The sequence below is a fragment of the Phaethon lepturus genome, unplaced genomic scaffold (assembly GCF_000687285.1).
Source record: "Phaethon lepturus isolate BGI_N335 unplaced genomic scaffold, ASM68728v1 scaffold15265, whole genome shotgun sequence".
In the NCBI taxonomy this organism is placed as follows: Eukaryota; Metazoa; Chordata; class Aves; order Phaethontiformes; family Phaethontidae; genus Phaethon; species Phaethon lepturus.
In genome coordinates, this window is record NW_010541319.1 from 1,249 (window position 1) to 22,140 (window position 20,892).

Below are 20,892 nucleotides of genomic sequence, written 5' to 3' on the forward strand. Positions count from 1 at the left end.
ATGATGATTTTGTTTTAAAAAAGAAATCGCCTTGTTCCAGGGGGTGGGTTGAAAACGTTGTCTGTGTTTGAAGTCTCGCCATACAATGTGCTCCTCTGTGGCAGTGGGGACAGGGCAGCCTCACCGGCTGCAGGGGCAACATGGGGCTGGGCCGGACTGACACCCTTGTCTGCGTTTGCTTATCTCTGGCTTTTTCTCTTTGTCTCCTTTCTCTTTGCTTTTGACTGTGCAGGTCTTTTTGGTAGGCTTGCTGCGGCTGGACCCAGGCCAGGGTTGCAGGTTACTGAGGGCGTTATTTATGCCACAATAACGATGGGTATGGCATGCTTTCCAAACCTGAAGTGCCCCCCTCCCTTTCTTTAACAAAACAAAAAAAAAAAACCACTCACACCACAAAACCAACTCAGTTTTAGCAAGATGATCAGGTGCCTCCCCCTGGCATTGCCCATTACATGCATGGAGGGTAACCACCTCTCCCTTCTCTCTGCTCGTGCTGGATATACGCAAGGCAGCATGTTTTGTGCCTTTCCCCATGCTCAAGATGACAATGAAGAGAGCTTCCCTGGCCTTTATTCTGCTGGTTCTGGCCACTGATGTGGAGCCGATATGTGGTAACGCTGGCTGTATTGACAAGTAGCCCTTCAGCGAATGTTGAAGGTGCTGTACTTGGGCAGAGGGAGATTTGGCATACAAGGTGGTTGGAGCTTCCTGCATCACAGTATTGATTTAGCTCCCTGGGAGGTCATGGGCAGACAAACAGGAAAGCAGGGGTGGATCTAGATAAGGACATCCCAGAACATGGCTGCCATTGATGTCACCTCAATGAGAGGATAAAACTGTGCTCTTAGCTGAAACCGCCAGTACGTGGAAATGGAGACCTTGTACTGAAGTACTTGAGCGGTATGACTTGGGATCAAGTGAGCCCTAGACGTCATGACAGTGTTGTCTCAAGTCACCCAAGCAAGGTTTGTCCCCGTTTGCCAGCTACGCAGCCTGGAAAATGCCTTTCCACTGTGAGGCTGTAGCAGTGTCACCCGGCCAGCAACAGCTGTAGCTCTTCAAGTAGGGAAGACTTCATCTCATGAGGCACTTGTGGCTGCGGTTGATGCACAAAAGAGCGGCCAGGGCTCCCGCTAAAAGCATGGAAGAAATGTGTCAGCTTGAGGCCTAACACTTAGGTGAGGGGCACCAGAGACACCCAAAAACAAGAGGGGCAGGTAGCGATAACCTCATGTTGATAAGGAGGGAGATTTAGAAGATGGAGTTCCCTTAGGCATGCTTGCTGCTGCTGCGTAAGGAAGGACCCCAGCAGTGCAGAGGTTCAGCTTCTTGGTATTTCAAGGGACAAGGACCCTTGTCGTTTTTGGTCCATCTGAATTTCTGCCCAGGTGCCTGTGGACAAAGTCTGCAAATATATTGATAATGCATTGTAGGGTCATTTTTCCCATAAAACATGAACTGTCTGTTATTTTGAGGGTATGGAGATGGTGAGCCAGCAGTATGCTGTCAGCACCGTTCAGAGACTTTGAAAGGGAGTATTTGCTTTTTAGTAAGCCTGTTTAATTGGTGCAGCTTTGATCACTTGAGGGATTTTATAGTGTGAGATTTCACCAGAGGAGACTGTGGGGGTAAGGCTGTACCTGTGCAGCTTTGTTACTGCATCTCAGTTCCTTTTATTTTAAGAACAAATAAACCCAACTTAACCAATGTTCTTCAGTGAAGCTCCTAATGCTTTTTTTTCCCCCCTCTGTTTTCCTGGCTGCTTTTTTTATTTTGTACCAATCCAATAATGTTACTTTTATGTGGATATTAAGATTTGATGAGGGTCAAAATTAGATGAAATTCTGGTGAGAGAAACTTAACGATATTCCTCTGTGCTGTTTGGTGGGACAAGATGCTACACAGATGCTGCCCAAATCTTGCCCTCTGGCTACGTGAGCTTACCTTGTGAATAAGAGCCATACTGTAAACACCAGCAGAGCATTGCAAATTCCCTTGAAGTCAGTGGGAACATTTTCACAGTTTCTGATGAATCTGGTACCAATGGCCAGCTGTTCTTATCAGCTGAAAAGGCCGATAACCTACAATACATGAAAACTGGCTATTGAAAATCCAAACTCATCCTAATAAAGTAGCGATCTATTTAAGACTGAACATGAAAAATGTGATTACTGTTATTTACAGCTGCCACTTATGACTAATTTTTGCTGCTGCGACAATGTATTACTTCAAAGCCCCTTGCTGTCTCTTAGATACTGAGTAGAGCCAGAGACCTGTTAGCCCAGAGAGGGAAAGTGGAATGACATCTCCAATACCATAGATCATTGCTTGCTGCATGGCCTCACAAATACCATTTTTACTTCTGACATTCAAAGGACAAGGGCTGATTGTAGCTTGCTGTTGCCTTAAAAATTGTGAGTGGCTTGAAATGGAAAGTAGAAAAAGCATCTTCGGGGAGAAAAACAGCAGCAAACATCAGAAAATGTCTAAGGAGATGTTCTGGAATTCGTGGTCAACTGAGAAGTGTCTTTTGAGTGTTTTCTGAGACTATTGGGCACAAAACATTGCAATGAGATTAATATTGGGCTACAGAGAAAAAATTATCTATGGAAATTATCTATGGGGGTTATTTTCCTATTGATTATCCTCTTGTAGGAGAACCTCAAAAGACATGTCCCTACACTGGAAGCTTTTGCATGTTTGAGCATGGCCAAAGCAAGCAATAGGCTCAGAGTTGTCCTAGAAATGTATTCACTAATAGAGCTTTGCTTTTGTTGTAGAAGATGGTGAAGCCATTAGTAGCTCCTATGAATCTTATGATGAAGAAGAGAGCAGCAAAGGCAAGTCAGCAACCCATCAGTGGCCATCCACAGAGGCCACCATTGAGCTGATGAAGGATGCTCGCATCTGTGCATTCCTGTGGAGAAAGAAGTGGCTGGGACAGTGGGCAAAACAGCTGTGTGTTATCAAGGATACCAGGTTGCTGGTGGGTAGATGCTCCACTCTCTGCTTAAAACTCTCTGCGTATTTTCATGAGCTGGGGAGGGAAGTGGCACCTCAGGCTACATTAACTAGCTGGTAAAACCAAAGTACCTCTAGAAGCAATGCTTCAAAAACCATGTCCCAGGGATTTGGGGATCTCATTCCATTTGGGCATGGGGCTGCTGAGGGGAGCACGAGGGCACATCTGTGGCCAAAAACCCAAACTCCCAAAATGCATAGAGATGTTTTTTGGGGAAACTTTTTGAGGTGCTTAAGCAGAAGGGATGCTTATCCCACTGGCTAACCATATACTCGACCCTCTAGCAGTGTCTGTGAGAGGTATTTCAGACTATATATGCATGTACATATATGTATGTGTATCTCTATACATATGGAGGTGTCCTGTGTGTAGTCTGTGTAGATATTGCGGCCTTGTAGGACCTATAGGACCTTCTTGTGTTCAGTGTACTTAATGTGTGTGGTTGCACTGAGCTACTTCTAGGGTTGAGTTCATGCCAGTGAGCAAGAGGGAAGGCTCCATCTCAGCTTCTTACCTGCCCTCCCATCTTCCTTCCCCAGTGCTACAAGAGCTCCAAAGATCACAGCCCTCAGCTCGATGTGAATCTGCTGGGTTGCACTGTGATTCACAAGGAAAAGCAAGTGAGGAAGAAAGAGCACAAGCTGAAGATCATCCCCATGAATGCCGATGTCATCGTGCTGGGGCTGCAGAGTAAAGACCAGGCAGAGCAGTGGCTCAGGGTCAGTGGCACCTTCAGGGCTTGCCCCACTGGTGCTCCCATGTTTCTATGCTGGCTTTGCCGGGAGACCGTGTCTTATGTCAGTCCTGTCCTTCCATGCTCTGCTGCAAGCCCATATACAAATACACCATTTTATATTCATGTCCCAGGATAGCTTTTTCCTGCAGCCCTCTGCTGCCTTCTGCATGTGAGAGGCCATGGAGGGACCTCCCAGCTTAGCTGCTGCTGCAGGAGGGATGCCTCGGGTGGGTGCCCAGCATGAATTGGCTGAGGACAGGGGGAGATGTGGCCCTTTCCCTGAGATGGCAGCAGCAGGATGAACATTTGCAGAGCCCGGGGTGGCAGCGGGGCTGTGAGGTGCTGGGGCTGCCTTTGCTGGCAGCCTCTCCCCAGCTGACTTGGATCCAACAGTTTCTGCTGGCTGCCTGCTGCAACACCACGAAAGTCCTTGGGATCGCAGGGAGCATAAAACCATAGGTCTCCTGGGCTGCTGTGGTTTTGCCTGTCCTGGGTGGGGGAGAAGTATTGATCCTGTTACTGCAGCACTCTCACAGGGTATGGCTTCCCGTCTGCATAGGTAATCCAGGAGACCAGTGGTCTGCTATGTGAAGGAGGCAGTGAAGGCAACCAGTACATCCCAGATTCACAGCGTCTCAGTTACACAAAGGTACACCTTGTCTTTACAGAGAGCACTAACACTTGGGCTTTTCCACCTTGTTCCTTTAATAAATAATAGTTGTAGGTGCAGTAATTTTATCTGAGCAAAGAGTGATGTGAATGTAACCAGATCCCTCTTCTGCTGAAAAGAAGCATTTATTGGAACAATCTTACTTTTCCTTTGCAATCTTAATTTTGTTGCCACATCTTTTCCCCAAAACTCACACAGCATTGGTCTTTCCTCCGTACAAGGCAGCAACACTATCTCATCCAACACGGCAGTTGTGCTCACCAAGAGCTTTGGAAGGGACATAGACCCTTGGATGCCAGGGTTTGGGCCAATCTTTAGTCTAGGTTTAGGTGACACTCCCCAGGGGTCAGCTTGTTCCAAAACAGTGGCAGGAGAAATAAACCTTCCTAAGTCGCTGATGGACACACAAAATGGATGTGTTTGGGCACCTGACCAGTTCCTCTGCCTGTGCTCCTCTATGGGGACCACCAGCCAGGCTGCAGGGCAGGAGGCCATATGGTGGCACCAGTGCTGCCACCATGTCACCTCAGAGGCAAGCCCAGCCAGGGCGGTTTGTGTGCTGGATCTGCCCATGCCAGGCTCAGAAACAACAGGGAGGGCACAGCATGAGTGGGTGGGCAGGGGATATCTGGGTGAAAGCATCTTCTATGGACCTTGTCATTTAGGAGGGTGGAGGGGCAGGCACTTGTGGCAGGTGCTGGCAGGAGGAACAGATCACATGCATCTGTGGAGCTGGTGTCTGGTGCTTGTTGACAGGTGGAGGTGCCCGAGAGGTACTCAGCAGCCTCCGAGAGCGGGAGCAGCACGGATGGCCACCCAGAGACAGCTGAGATAAAAGATGGTAAAACTTCATCCTGGGGATGAGGGGGAAACCAGGCCATTGACCCAGCATGTGAGCAAGGGTTTCTGTAACATCTCCTGCCACTGCCACCCCAAACTGACCTGATGCAGGGTGAAAGCTGTGTGTGAATTCACTGCTGGTGAATTTAATTTCATTGCTTTTTTCTCCATAATAAAGTGATGGGTGAATATTGGGGTTTCTCAGCAGTTACAGAGTTAGGCTAGGGCTTGAGAAACTTGGGTGTGATACCTGCCATAGCACACCAATCCTGCATGACGCTGGGCAAGTCACTTTGGGACAGTTTGAAATGGCATAAATCCAACCAAAGTGACTTTCCTCAGAGATCTCTGCAGAGAAGTTGGAGTACCTTTGTGAAATGCTGAGCTGTCTCCAAGTGGGAGAGTTATACCTTCACACTAGGGCATCCAACTTGGGGCTTTAAGCTCCATTCTCCATCTATAAGATGGGTCAGGTAAGTACATTGTAAGAGGAGATGCTCTGTTAGAAGAGTGGTGGGACCCATCTACATATTGGGGAGAAAGAGAAATCCATGCTGAGGACTCACTGGAGTCACACAACAGATGGAGCTCAGCTCCTCAATGCCTCTACATTAGGACTTCATAATTTTGTTATGCTAGAGAAAATGAAAATCTGGACTAAAAACATCCAACTTGATTTCTTATCAGGATTCCCTGATGGTTACACAGCCATATATTCATGCACTGACTGATATGCTTGGGGGGAAAATGCTGAAGAGCTTCTTTGGGCATAAGCTTTCCCCCTCTCCACTCTGGGTCCCTCTTTTAGAAAGGAAAAGACTTGAAGGCCATAAATATTTATAGGTAATGACTTTTAATTAAATTTTTGTAGTGTAAGAAAGTGAAGGGCAGTTTGCAACTGCACAACAAGACCTGTGCAAACAGCCTTCCCACAGCTCCAGCAGCAACTGGCGTTTGGTCAGCACTAACCCAAGTATAAAGCAATATGGGTTAAGTTTTGGGCACATCTCTTAACTGAGATTATTTGTGCTGCGTGCCCATCATCTCCCTGGGCTTTGGACTATTACAGCCTGTCCCTGAGTTGCAGTTTGCCCTCTGCAAGGGATGTGTGTGCCGCAGCACTGTTGGGTGCAGGATGGCAGTGGAGGTCGCTTTGGGGCAGGACACCTGGCTGGGACAGTGGGCTGTGCATCTGGCTATGAGTTGAGAAAGCCACAGATACGTCTTTTTATTTTTCTTTTCTGGTAGTTAAGAAGAAGGGCACAACTGGCCTGAAACTGAGCAACCTGATGAACCTCGGGAGGAAAAAATCCAGCTCCCTGGATAGCCCAGAGAGATCCCTGGAGACTTCCAGTAAGTGGGAGCATGAGACCCTCTGCAGGGACTCTTTTCAGGGCTGGATCTCTGTGTGCAGGGCAGGATGAGCACCAGGCATCATCCTTCTCAAACATGACCCAAGAGGAAGGGCAGGTAATGCCAGCCATGCACGCAGAGGGCATCTGTGCTGCTCTTTCTGGGCGTCAGCCCAGGGTGTGGGAGTCAGCAGGGAGAAGGTTGTGGGCCAGCTGGTATTCACCATCTGGGACCAGCTTTGTCCAACCGTCTGCAGCCAACTTGCTGCTCCAAGCCTAACCTGAATTTCAAGGGTCTCACTTCAAACACATTTTTACCCTTTTCCACCCTGTTTCATACAGACAGGACAGCTTGTTTTTGTGCTTTTGCTCTTTGTCGTTACCTGTGGCTTTGTGTTGTGATCTCAGAACTTAATCATCAGACATCCCCATGCACAAAAGTGAGTTTGGATTCCTTCTCCTTGTGGAGTGGGAAATATGCCTAAGAAACCTGTGCTTGCTTGCAGGTTACCTCAATGTGTTAGTGAACAGCCAGTGGAAGTCCCGCTGGTGTCAGATAAAAGATGGCCACCTCCATTTCTACCAGGACAAGAACCGAAGCAAACTGGCTCAGCAACCCCTGAGTTTGGCAGGTTGTGAAGTTATCCCAGAGCCAAGCCCTGATCATCTCTACTCCTTCCGCATCCTGCACAATGGGGAAGAACGAGTTATTCTGGAGGTAGGGTGTATATCTGCAAGCAAGCTCTGCTTTAAGTCATCAGCTTGGGTGTCTTAGCAGGCCTAAATGCCGGTGAGGTCCTTCAAAGGAACCCTCAGTCCAGCAAACAGAGCCTGAAGCATGGGACCTCAGTTCATCTGCCTGTGGTCACCTAGAAAGTGTCACCTAGCTGGTAATCCAGGCTCTGTCTGATGCTAGTGCCTCGAGAGGACCATTTAGCCTTCATCTTGGGCACTCATCTTAGGATGGGATGAAGGGTCCTCTGGAGGTGCCCATCTCTCTCCACTGACTATAGTGTAAGCTTGGATGATTAAGTTATATGGGATGCTTTTCAGATGGTTAATGTTAGGTGAGAGGAATGCCACTTTAGGGATTTAAGTCTGTGGTTAAGAGGAATAGAGAACTTCGTCTTCTGAAAATGGAGAGTCCCAAAGCCATGGGTCATGCATCCCAAGTAAACCAATCACAGATCTGCCCCTGAAAGTGCAAGTGAATTCATCTCCATCTGTTACTTTCCTTTGCCTGCATCCAGGACTGTTTATCTCTAATCTTAGTTCTCTCTGACGACAGCATGATTATAGTAGGAGGTGGACAATGTGAGCAATTTCCTGTATTTTTCCAGTGGGTGGAATATTTATAGCTAAACAACTGACTTTGAGTGCCTGCCATGAAGTTGGAAGGTGTTTTTGTTTAGCTTCTGATTCAGGGTATGTCTGTGTCTTAAGAAATTTTGCTGAATTACAGATGTGAAGAGGAGGTGCTGGGAAAATTTACATTTTGTAAATTTAAGAATCTGTATTTTGTTGGGATGTCAGACTCAATGTACAGACTGGCTGGCTGGCTTCCCAGGGACTGAAGTCTCTGCTAAATAAAACAGATTGGAAGCTTAAAATATACTTTCCAGTTTGGGATTCACTTGCCCTTACTGTGCTTACTGCTCTAACTCCTCAAATCAAAGCAGAAGATGTAAAGATGTCTGCATGGGCCCACTTTTTGCTTCAGGCAGAAAACCCCCACTACTGGGGAGTGCATGTGGCCACTTACTAGAGCTGACTTTGAGGCACCGTATTTAACTCTTAATTTTGCAAAATGTCAGATTGTTAACTGCAGCTGAGAATTTGGTATTGACCATGTTAAACTGAGGGACTCTCCTTGAAGTTCTTCCCTGATCCCTCTTTAAACTCTCCTCTTCCCTTCTCCTGTGTGCAAACAGCCCCGGAAGGGGTTTGGGCTCTGGCGTAAGGAACTCACAGGCTCCCTGGTGTGCTCGGGTCTCCTTGCATGTCGGTGTTTGGCAATCCCATTGCTGCGCTCTGCTGGTGCAAAACAAAACCCGCACCAGCATGTCCAGCCACGGAGACTGCTCTTATTCTTGTAGGCAGCCGAGTTGATCATCATTGAAAGGAAAATGCAGACCGAGTAGAAATGTTAGAAAGCAGTTAAGCACAGAGCTGCCGTCTTCTATCTTCCAAATTTGTGAATCAATCAGTCCATACACAAAGCAGTACTTCTTTCTTCTTTTAATGTGGTCTCCAGTTTAATATAAATACCTGGCCCTTCATCTCTCCCCTTGCAAGCCCAGAGGACTGCCAGCATAGTTTCGTACCCAAGGCTTTAACGACAGCATTAGCCTTGGGAGTGCAGAGAAGCTGCTGTTGCAACCTGTACTGTCCAATCATCTCGTAGGCGAAGTCCTCGGAGGAAATGGGCCACTGGCTGGGCCTCCTCTTGTCGGAGTCAGGTTCGAAAACAGACCCGGAGGAATTTACCTACGATTACGTGGATGCTGACCGGGTTTCCTGCATTGTCAGCGCTGCGAAGAACTCCTTCTTGTACGTCAGCGGTAACGTGGGGCTGCAGGGACTGGTGGAGGGGAAGCAAGCTGGAGTGGTGGGGTCTCTCCACTTGCGAGAGGTTGGCTGGCACAGGGTTAGGTGGTATATTCACTCCTGGCTGCTGATCGCTTTCTTTGAAGTGCAGTGTGGGACAGAAGAGTAGCTGCTGTTGTCCCACCGTGACATGTCTAACCTGAGCCACAGCTGCCATGGGGCTAGGGGCATGTGCCCAGGTGGCCTTCGCAGTGGCAGGTTGGGGGGGTGGGCTTGGCTGGGGGTGTGGGGCCGCAGGCACCGAACCGTGCTGCTCACAGAGCTGCCATGCCACTGGGCAGGGCGGTTGTGCTGCTGCGGTGCCGTGCCCAAGGGCTGGGCGAGAAAGGAAAGGGCCGCAGGGAAATGCAGCCCCTCTCTGGTGGGTGCTGCTTAATGGACAATGGAAGCAGTGATCACGTTGCTGCATGGCTCTACCTTCTCATCTCCTGCGTCCGGCCATCTGGCCCTGCCCTGGCCCCAGGACCACTGTGTTCAGATGCCCCAAAATTGAGCACAGTGCAGTCATGCAGTGAGACCGATCCTTTCTGATGGGATGTCCTGCTGCCTGTTCACAGCTTAATGCAGAGGAAGTACTCCGAGCCCAACGCCTATATCGACAACCTGCCAAAGGGCAGGATGCAGCAGGAGGAGCTGTATGACGACGTGGATCTGCCAGACCTGCCTGCGGTAAGATGCTCAGTGCCACAGGCAGCCCTGCTGCAGCGAGTGCTGCAGAGACCACAGGCAATCCTCTGGCCAGGGGGAACCTCTAGCAGTGAAGGGGATTCCCAGCCCCTGGGGAAATCCAGGCTTTTGCAATGGGGCAGAAGCAAATGCTGGAGAGGAGTTGCTAAGGAATGGGAGAGAGATTTCCAGTGAGGTGCTGTAGGGTTTCTCAAGCAGCTGGGATGAAACCCTGCAACTTCCATTAGCAAACAGCATGGATTATTTGGTGATCGATAGGGGGTTGCTTGGAGCCCAGTCTATCAAAATTCTTTTCGATGCCTGTGAGAGCAAGACCTGTGTGTGAAGACAAGAAAGATGGGCCAGGCTGGGGCTGTGACTGTGATCCTGGGAAAGGCAAAGAATCTGGCAGGGGTTGCTAGATGTACAACTGTGAGACCCCTGCATGGGACTGCTGCTATCACTGGAAAGACCTATTGAAGGAGAGCAGGAGGGGCCTCTTCTTCACTACATCAAAAAGCCCTGTATGGAATGACTTATGAAAATGGGGGTCTTGTTCCCTTAAGGTTTATGGAAAATACTCCAGATTGCGTAAGATGCCTCTGTGCTGCAGTGAGATAGTTCCTTACTTCTGGCTGCAGCAGATGGTCCCTCTTCAGGGGAACATTCTCCTTTTGCAGGAAGAAATACCCAAGAGTGAGAGCAAATTGGAGGGAGACCAAGACAGAGTGTACCTGGATCTTACTCCGGTGAAGTCCTTCCTACACTGTGCCGGCAAGAAGTCATGCCAACCTTCACCCCTCGGCTCACCGTCTTTAGAAAGGGCTGCCAACAAGGCTGCAGCAGAGAGCACAGCTGAGACAGCCCTCCTGGCTAAGGAAGCCGAGCTCTGTAGTAAGGTGGAGGAGACCTCAGAGCAGGTACTGTCCTGAACTGTGGTGCAGGGCCAGGCTTAACCAGCGAGCCAGTTCCCTCCACCACATCATCCCATTTCATTTCCTCTCCCCAGAAACACTCAGAGAAACCGGAGCCTGATGAGGCACCCCCACAGATGCCTGCCATCAAAATCCAGACGCAGCAGCAGAACATCGCCTTCCCCCAGATGGCCCTGGAGCTGCCGGCAGGCACGATGACAGCAGGCAGTCCCCAGCTAGCACCCACACACCGGCCCAAGATGCCACTGCCAGGTAAGCAGGCTGCACAGGCGGCCAGCGGGTGCTCTAGGTACAAGTTTTGCCCTGTGGTTCAGCTTGCCACTGCTATTTGCAGTACCCAAGGGGCTGGTGAGTCTCTTGGTTGGTGTCTTTCCAGACCCTCGTTCATTTTGTTTCCAAGCACCCGAAAAGGTTTTCCCTCCTGCTTTTTCCCTGGCTGAGCTTGTTTTGGTGGGTTGTGTTTCCAGTGGCAGCAGTGGAAACCAAGCTGGGCAAGAACAGGACCGAGGCAGAGGTGAAGCGGTTCACAGAGGAGAAGGAGCGGCTGGAAAAGGAGAAGGACGAAATCCGGGCTCAGCTCACCCAGCTGCGCAAGGAGAGGCGGGAGCTGAAGGAAATGCTCGCAGGCAGCACAGGTACAGCAGGGCAAGGGGTGATGCGTGGAAATGAGCCAAGGTGGGACCACAGGGCAATGAACCTGGCCCACCTGGGACCAGAAGGGACAAGGGGAGACCTGGCACTTTGAGCCAAACCATGGAGCCTGTATTGCACTAGAGCAAGAGCTTGCTCTGTCAAAGTCCCTCTTGGGGCAAAATAGAAGGAAAAGGTACAGGACAGGCCCTGGTCCAAGCTCCCCAAGTTCCCCCTCCCTTCACAGACAAGAGCCTGGAGCAGAGGCTGAAGGAGATAGAAGAAGAGTGCAAAAGGAAGGAGAGCCGGAGGGTGGACCTGGAGCTGAGCCTGGTGGAGGTGAAGGAGAACCTGAAGAAGGCAGAGTCCGGCCCCGTGACGCTGGGTACCGCGGTGGACACCACACACCTGGAGAACGCAGCCCCCCGGGTACAGAGTTGCACTATCTCAGCCTGCTTAATAATATAATAGTAATATTATTATAATATGTAATCTTATATAAACATATATTGTATTTATGTTTTATACATAGTAATTATCACAATGCTTAGATAATATACATAAAATAGTAACATAATAAAAATATCATGAGGTAACAGCAGCTGTGGAGGTGAAAGGGGGTTGGGCCTCAGGAGAGCAGCTGTATTTCCCTGTGGGACCTTGAGCAACACCCTCCAGGGCCGAGCAGGTTTGAAGCCAGCTCCTTTTGTGCTCAGCTGAGCCAAGGGATGTTTTTTGAGGGGAGGTTCAGGCATCTAAATTCCTTCTTGGGAGTTTGGTTCCCATGAAACAGAGATGGTCACTGTACCTCTGCTTGAGTCCTCAACACCCAAAGACACCAACACACACACAGCCTAGTGGTGTTTCAAAATTGGCATAACACTAAAAAAAATGTGCCTCTGCAAGTGGGATGTGACTGTGACTAGAAGATGGTGGAGAAAGGCAGCAATGTCTCTCAGTAGTCTGAAGTCATCACCATTTCTATTTTTTTTTTGCAGATTCAGGCAAAAAGTGCCAGTCCAGCAAATAGTGCAGAGAACTCACCAGTTAACTCAGCAACGGCTTTAAAAAACCGGCCTTTATCCGTCATGGTGACAGGGAAGGGAACAGTCCTACAGAAAGCTAAGGTAACATGCCAATTGGTACAGGAGAAAAATTCATCTGGGACAGCCACAGTTTTTCCCTCTTGGTAGTGGAGCCACCTGGCTGTGGTGGGACAAGGTTGTGGGGGGAGTCTCGTATCTGGGAAGCACCCCTGACCGAGCACCACTCCGAGCAGGCCAGCTTGGTTTTCCCCCAGTATTTTCACCTGGGCTTGCCCTAGCTGCAATTTAAATAAATAAATATGTGTACTGCTTGTAACAGAGAGACATCCACGACCCACCCTAAGCCAAAACGGGTTGATCCTGTGCACATTACAGCTACTGTGGCTTGCCAGATTTGCCTTTTGACTAATTTCCTTTATTCCTTGGCAGGAATGGGAGAAGAAGGGAGCTAGTTAGAACCATGTTTTCCGGAGATGGACTAAAGACTGGAATTGCCCATGCATGGCTAAGGGGATTCAATCATCTGTAGGTGGAAGTTGGGTGTGCAACACAACCGCACACCAAGCGCCTCCTCCACGTTGCGCCAACTGCTCAGACGCAGCAATGGAATCAACAGCTGCCAATACGAATTATCCCAAATGATCTTGCTCTTTCCAGACAAGTCCCAATCACATAGCTAAAACAATAACAACCAGTGGCAATCCTTGCATCAAATTCCTAACCCAGTTGATGTAAACAAGAATGTTACTGTACATAGGGGTGTTTTGTGTATTTCTACTCTGAAGGTTTATTAATGAGTTATTAAGGTTTCTATATTAGTGACAGTAGTGGGTTCAGCAAGGGCCTCCACTATTCTTTATAACCCAGTGGTTTTGAACCTGTTGTGGCAAACTGCAGTTAACTGAAGTCTCACCTGTCTTGCTGCCAGTCATCACTCAGATGCATTTCATCCAGCCTTCAGTCAAGGGCTGAGCAATGCTTGAGACATGAATGAGAAGCACACAGCAGCTTGTCCAGGAGATTTTTAATTGGTAGCTGGACGCATCCCAGCATGTGCTTACTCCTGCCAGCCTGCTGCAGATTTGCCAGAATAGTGAGAAAGATCCCTGCTCACCTTCTTGTGCTGTAAGCTGTGTTACAGATTGGTACCACCAAGAGGTCTGGGCAAACAAGATCTGCCAAGCAGATTCAGTTAATTTTCTTTTAAGATCTTGATCTGCTTCACCCAAGGATTTTGTTCTGGGGGGAAAAAAAAAAAAAACACACAACAAAAATTATATTTGAATGTTTGTTAATAATTTATGGAAGGCCCAGGCCTGCTCATCTGTTGGATGGGGAAGCTGGATCCCAATGCACCCTTCAGGGCTTGCCCTTTCCAAGGGGAGGGGAGGAATTCCCTCATGCTCCCCATGCTCCTGCCCCAGCTGTGAGCACCACTTTGCTGATGCTCTCTGGTCCCTGCAGGGCCATGGCAGGCCCAGCCAACCCCACAGCTGTACAACCTGCTGAAGACAGCCCAGTGCAAAAGGGTCCCCTCCACATGGGCAGAGCTTTTCTCCAGTCCTGGCATGCAAGACTGCACCACTGTGTCTCTGGTGAGCTGCTGCCTGTCTGGGTGCTGTCACCCTTATTTCCAAATTATTAAACTTAATATAGTGCCCCTGTGCCCTGGCAGTATGGCCCACAAAGCCCACCCCTCTCTGCCCTAGCCAAGCTTTCTAATGAAAGATGTTGGACATCTGGGACTGCTAAACTTGGAGACAGACATTGAGATTTGAATGGAGGTAGGGGGCTGTCAGAAATCCATGCACCCGCTCCTCTCTGTAACCTGCTGTCATGTCTGATGGCCTGGAGACACCTCTGCCCATCTCCTCTCATGGTCCTTCAGCCCTGGAGCCCAGGCTCAGGAACAGGGTTGACTGTGTGGGGGCTGCAGCTGCTTTCCAACCTTGCAAAGCCAAAGCACCACGGGTACCTGGGCTGGCTTGTTCCTGGGGTCCTGCAGCTACACCGATGAGCATCGCCCAGAGCCAAGGTAAACACAGACAGGCAAAATGTTGTACCTTCCTAACCCTTGAAAACCTTTGACAGGCCTGACGCCACCTCTAAAGGGACGCTCCTCCTTTGCACAAATCCCGACAGACGGGGTGGGATGCAGGGCTGCAGCACCCAGAGCTGGCAGTGGGGCGTGTGAGGGTGTGCTCACAACAGGCTCTGGGCTTGCTCACCACTGCCACGGATCTGGGGTGCAACAAAGCACTCTGTCAGGGGAGCCTGGAGGTGAGAAATTTTTACTTTGAAAATTGGAGGAATTTGCTAATCCCAGGCCTCAGGAGGAGTTCATCAGCCCCAGCTGTCAGGCCTGTCCCTGTGCAAGGTTTGCATACAGGAAAAACTCATGCAAATAAACCACTGAAACACCTGGTTCAGGACCCAGGGGACTTTCCTCTCCAAAGCACACACCATGAAGCTTTTGTTTTGACCCACGACAAGCTGGCAGGAGACCCTCTCTACACCCTCAATACATGCCCTCACCATACACCCCACCATCGTCCTCCAGAAATTGTCCAGACATTTCATAGTGGTACTGAGACAGCAATAGATGAGAGCAGCTCTGCTTTCTGCACCACAGCCCGGTCAAATTCACTGGTCCTGCTGGGGTATCGCCATCAGGGGATGGTAAACATAGGCAAATCCCAAGCAACACACATTCCCCAGACACGAAACGTTAAACAGTGTCTCTGTCCCCCCATTGTTTTCCTAACTCAAGGCATTTCCTTTGTTGTAACTGTGACCTATAAAGTGGCGCTTTAGAGGGTTTTATAATAAAATGTTGAGTATATTATGTTACCAGTGCTTTTTCTTTGTAATGGGGCTTGTCCCTGGCTCTACTTTCCAGTAGATTTCAAGTACATCAAACCCCCAACACTTAATTACTACAAAGTTCCTTAAATACGCGGTCCACAACTGCAATGGACTGTATCTTAAATAATTTAACCCTCCACAGTGACTGAAACATCAACCAAAACCTTTTCAGACGGCTAACCCACTGAAAACATCAATAACTCTGACAATTTACATGAGTATATGCAACAGATTCCTGCCTTGCCTTAGTAGCATAGTCCTCTTGCACAAAAGCAGCAGAGAAAAACGCATCCACTACCTTCCTCCAGCCACCAGGTAGCAACTGTGCAACGTGTAGTGCCTGCTGCAGCCACTGAAGGGAAAACCAGGACAGGGTTTAACTGGAAAAGAAGGAAAAGAGTTAGCAAAGAAAGTGGCTGAGGCCAGTCTTTTTACAGAACAAGCACCAAACCAGACACGTTTGTGAAATACCGTTTGATGGCTGTACCGCTACAAGGTCCACTCCTGCAGAAAGCTTGGGAAGGCAGCGTAGCTACAGCACAAGGTCCCGAGGAAGGTCCCGCTCCCTCTCCTCTCCTGAGAAACCTGCCAACAAGCCCTTTAGTGTCCTGTCAGCCTCTGAGCCCAGGAGTCCCAGAGGAACGACTCAATTGGGGATTGCTCTTTTTGTGAGCCGAAGGGGCAGCAGCAGTTGCTTTTGTCCTTCCCCAGCAGTGCTGCCCATCACCTATGGCTGCTTTCTGACACCTGGGCATCGGCTCCCGCTGTCCCCAGCACACCTCTGCCTTCCGATCCCAGTGGAGCATCCTGGCAGCAATCACAGCTGCACCCAGACTGAAGGGCTTTCTCACCCGCAGCACCACGAAACCCTCGAGCCTGACCCAACGCAGTCTCGCCCCACAAAATACCACATTGAAAGACTGGGCCCAAAGACACGGCTATGTAGGGAGGCAGAGCTCCTGCTGCTACTGAGCGTCTAACACACAATTTAATGCTTAGTGTTATTGCTTTGTTAGTTGTTCCAGCGTAATTCTCACCTGTGCACAGTGCAGCCAGGCCACCATGGGGCCTGCGGTGTGTCGCAAGCAACAGCCCATATTCTTCTGGAAGGAAATTTGCTGCTACAAACCATTTTTTTTAGCAAGTTTCTCACCTAAGTACCTTCAGTTCTTGTTTTAGATACATGGAACAACCTTACAACAGCTACTGGGGTGTCCTGCCTAGCACATCAAGAGACCTACTGGGCACTTTGATTTTCAACTAAGACACAAATGACAGATTTCAAAGGAAAAAAAAAAAAAAAATCTCTCATTGGTGGAGAAGTTGGTTTAAATGTTTACGTAAGTTGTCTCAGGTATGAATCCAATTAATTTACTTCTACTGAAGAGAATAAGATTGCAAGTGCTTTGCAAGCTGAAGAAGCCAGCTGGCTTTAAGGAGAGCATCAGCAGACGCGGTGCCAGCGCTGCGGTACCTTTCACAGGCTGTCCCCGACTGCCAGTGCCCAGGGAGGGTGGCACAGCAGGGTCCGAAGCCCAGCTCCCCTGCTGCAGCCTTCATACAACAGCACCAAACACATTTACTCATCACAAACAGGCATGATTTTGCTTGCTGAGGGAAGACTAGAAGGGGTGAAATTCATGGCACTTACTTAAATCTCAGTTTGTTAAACGAAGAACAGGCTCCCCCCTGAAGTCAGCATGTTGCCCATGACCAGCCAAGGCAGATCCCGCAATCCTGTGCAGCAAGAGCGATTCACAGCTCCGTCAGTAACAGCTGCCCAGACATCTAATGATGACCTGGCACGGATGGCGTCCTCCGCAGCCCCCTGATGCCAGACAGGATGAGCACCGGCTTCGCAGGGGCCCCACCACCTCGGTGGCTCTGCCAGCCTCAAACATCAACCCAGCCTTAAGGGAATGAGCTCCCATCAGGTAAGTTGTCATTAAGTATTTCTGATTGAATCAAAGCAAGTCTTTGAGAGTGAATTTAATACGGGGTCAGAGACACAAGCTATTTACTTACTCTTTTTTTTAATTAAAATTTGCAGGAGAAAGGGACTAGACATTAGCCAGGATCTTCAACTCAAATTTTTAAAAGGAAAAAGGAAACAGCTCCAACAACTGCTCAGCAGCATCCTGCTTGCCTGTGGGATCAGCAGGACTCTCCTCCAAGACCATCCCATATATTCTGATCCTTGTTATCAGCTTGGCTTTTCCCATCTCCTCCCAGTGGCCCACCACCTTCTTACCTTGCAAAGTGCTTTGTCCCATACAAAAGGGGAGCTGGTGGGTGCTGCCACTGCCAGAGCGACCATCCAAGGCTTCAGCAATCAGCCACATTTAGGAAGAAGGTCACAGTCACAGCACATATAGATCCCCAACACATGGGGATCACTGGGGCATTTCGGCCATGAGACCTCAGCCAGATGCACCCAGAGGCTAAGGGCTGGCTTTCCTGAAACTCCTCCATGAGCTTCCAATCTTTCATACCATCGCTACTTGAGAAACTGATGCACAGGGCTAGATGTAACATATCCAGCATTAAAACATTGTCTCCAGCGCAAGATTTAGCAGTCTGTGATTCCCGACTCGCACAGGGAGGTTTGCTTCTCTGTGCTTAAAACCAGCAGGATGGTACAAACGCAGGGTTTCACCCAGCTCAGGACCCAGGCAAGCATCCTTTGTCCCAGTAAAGCCCATGCACTCTAAAAACATACTTACTAGCTATGTATTAAAGAGAACTTACAAACAAAGATTACAACAAACCACGTTTGCCGCAAGGCAAAGTGCTGAGCAGCACTGTACAAACTATCCTGCAGGCAACAGAGATACAAGGAAAAGGCTTTAAGCACCTGTATGAGGCTAGGAAGGCACGTCCCAGCTCCCGAGCTGTGCGCCAGACACGGTAAACCTGCTTCCGTTTGAGAGAGAAGAACCAATCCCGCAGAGGATCCCGTGAGGAGTGAGCTCACGATGCCGTTACACAAGCTGTAGTGAAACCAGCAGGGAGCTGCAAACCCAACGGGGCGGCAAGGGCGAGAAGTGGGGGGTCTCTCCGACCCTTCGTACAACAGAGAGGGTGGGGAGAGTTCCCAGAGCAGTCCGGCTGGAACCCAGCAGCTCCACGGGCGCTTCTGCACCACAAAACACGAACCACGTCTTCGGTGTCAGCTGCGAGTCTGATCTAGCCCATTCTCCCTGCAACAAGAGACAACTGAGAGCTTTACAGCAGAGACAATGCCTAGCTACAGCCATGCCCAAGTAAGTAACTTTAATGGATTAGTTACTCTTTCTACCCGAAATGTCAACTAAGCCTCTGTTTTGCTGTGCCTTAGCACAGAGACCATCTACTGAAGCGGCAGTGAACGGAAAGAGGAGATTCTCCTTTCTCCTAGGCCTGCTTTCTCCCACAAGGTACGACAGTGCTGCTCCTGTCTCAGTGCCAGCTTTCATCCCCAAGAGTGCTTTTAGACCATTCTTCTTTTGACAACAAACCTGTGGAGTAATTTGTGTCTCCCTTTGTCTATCTAATATTACTATTCAAACATGGGGCCATGACATCCAAGTGAAGGGATTTTTCGTCTGGGAACAGACGCTATTTTCACACACACTAGCAGTCACCGGTAACGTCTCTGCCTCGGCCCTGTCCAGAGCTGCTCCTGCTCTCTGGAGGTGACAGACGCCATGAGAAAGGCAGCAGAGAATAACCCAACAGTGTGAACCACAGGCCCTGGGGGAGCAATTACATACATTTTACAGCTTCATGAGCAAACTGATCTAGTGATCCAGTGAGGCTGATGCTCCGAAGGATGCAGGCATGTGGCCAAACTGTCTTTGAAGACATGTGAACCATCAAGCCCATCAGAGGTCCAGCTTGTCCTGCAGAGACCACTGCTGCGCTGGGGACAAGACCAGCTTAAAACAACAAGGCGAGGCAGAAATGCCATTCAGCTCATCTGTCTGGGTTCAGGCCAGGACAAGCATGCTGTTCTTCCCAGCCATCTCCAAAAGGAGAGTGAAGCAATGTGGCAAAGCTCTGAGCCACGGAAACAGCACCAAAAAGAAGAGGCGAGACTTGGCCTGGAATGGGCAAAAAAGGAAGAATAAGAAAAATATGCACCAGCAAAGGAGAGCGCGAAGAAGTGGCCAGCAGGAGGAGAACGGAAAGGCTGGATAAGATCCGGGAGGAGCAATCCAGACCTCTTCCTCCTCTGACCTGCAAGTTGCCTGCCATGCTCTGCTCTCGGCACCCATGCGAAGCTGCTCAGGAGGTTGTCCTGGTCCTGTTCTCTCCAGGTCAGACTGTGGCTGGCAGGTAAGAGTGAGGCTGGGAGGGGGGGAATGGAGTTAAACCTGAAAGCAGGTAGACGAAGGTCCAAAGACCAGCAGAATGGTACAAACCATGGCTCCATCCAGAGCCTACAACAGACCAGACCTTTGTTTGCAAACAGTTGGGGGATTGCCCTTACTTGGAGTGTTTGCAGCTCAGGCAACTACATTTAACCTGGCTCAAATCCAGAAAGAGAATAGTCAACGCACCTACTAAAAACAGCGACACATGTTGCATAAACCATTAAATGCTCTTGCAAAGCCAATCCTTTTCAAACCTCTCCTTATAAAAAAATACACTGCTACAAGCTAAACCATATTCAATCACTCCAAATAAATTCAGAGCGCAAAGCAGCATGTGCAACTTTCAACCAGAATAGAGGCTCATAATCAGTTCTCCTTCCTTGTCTTCCTGTGTGTAACAAGCCATTCACTCCATCACCTGGCTGCCAGTGTGTAATCCATGCTATAGCCCTTCAGCAGAAGCTCCAGAATTGGTCAAACTTCTACATATTTTTAACCTAACTCAAAGATCACTCAACAAGTCTGTTAAAAAAAAAATTCACATCGCACTAGGCTCTGGATGAGGAAATGCAAAATGCCAATAATAAATACTTAAACACAAATATTTACTTCAATTAAAAGAGAGCACTGGGAAGCCCAGGTTGTGCAACGCAGACACTGGGAACGGCCGCAGCACAGTCCCTGTGCTGGAGCAACTCCAATCGCTGCCAAGGACAGTGGTGGCTTGCTGGATGGTGCCTGCAAGTGGTAGTAAGCGTTCCGGTTGGAGAACAGGAGCACTTGGCGCATCTGTGTCAGCGTCTCTGATTCGCGTGCCTCTTGGTGTGCCGAGGGGCTCTGGAGAAGTGCTGCAAGCCCCTTGGACTCCACTGCACATGGGAGCGCGGAGGAAGGACTGGGGATCTTGGAGAATCACCCCGGAGAATTCCTGTTGCAGAAGAGAAGCAGAAGTGGGATAAGGGCTTTAGGACCAAGGGATAAGCTCATGCTCAGTCCATTGCAATCCAACAAGCATCCTCTTGGCCTTAGCTGACAGATGTTAGAGGCCATGGGGTGAAAGTTAGAACTCCTGGGCTCAGGTAAAGAACAAAATATTGGTCAAGGAGGAAAGCCACTTAATTGAGAACTTCTCACTATGGGCACAAGAACACCTCTAGGGAGCCAGAGG

General features: G+C 49.3%; 1 protein-coding gene across 1 annotated transcript; it reads left to right on the forward strand.

Annotated features, from left to right (window-relative positions):
* The first annotated feature begins 237 nt into the window (after positions 1 to 237).
* AFAP1L2 (actin filament associated protein 1-like 2) lies at positions 238 to 13,453 on the forward strand. The gene is made up of 15 exons (XM_010287695.1): positions 238 to 316; positions 2,781 to 2,986; positions 3,562 to 3,741; positions 4,318 to 4,407; positions 5,185 to 5,269; positions 6,517 to 6,621; positions 7,127 to 7,338; positions 9,025 to 9,170; positions 9,785 to 9,896; positions 10,574 to 10,813; positions 10,903 to 11,080; positions 11,302 to 11,463; positions 11,706 to 11,887; positions 12,457 to 12,585; positions 12,934 to 13,453. The coding sequence occupies exons 1-15, from the start codon at positions 313 to 315 to the stop codon at positions 12,958 to 12,960; spliced, it is 2,058 nt and encodes a 685-aa protein (XP_010285997.1). The 5' UTR covers positions 238 to 312; the 3' UTR covers positions 12,961 to 13,453.
* The last annotated feature ends 7,439 nt before the right edge of the window (positions 13,454 to 20,892 follow it).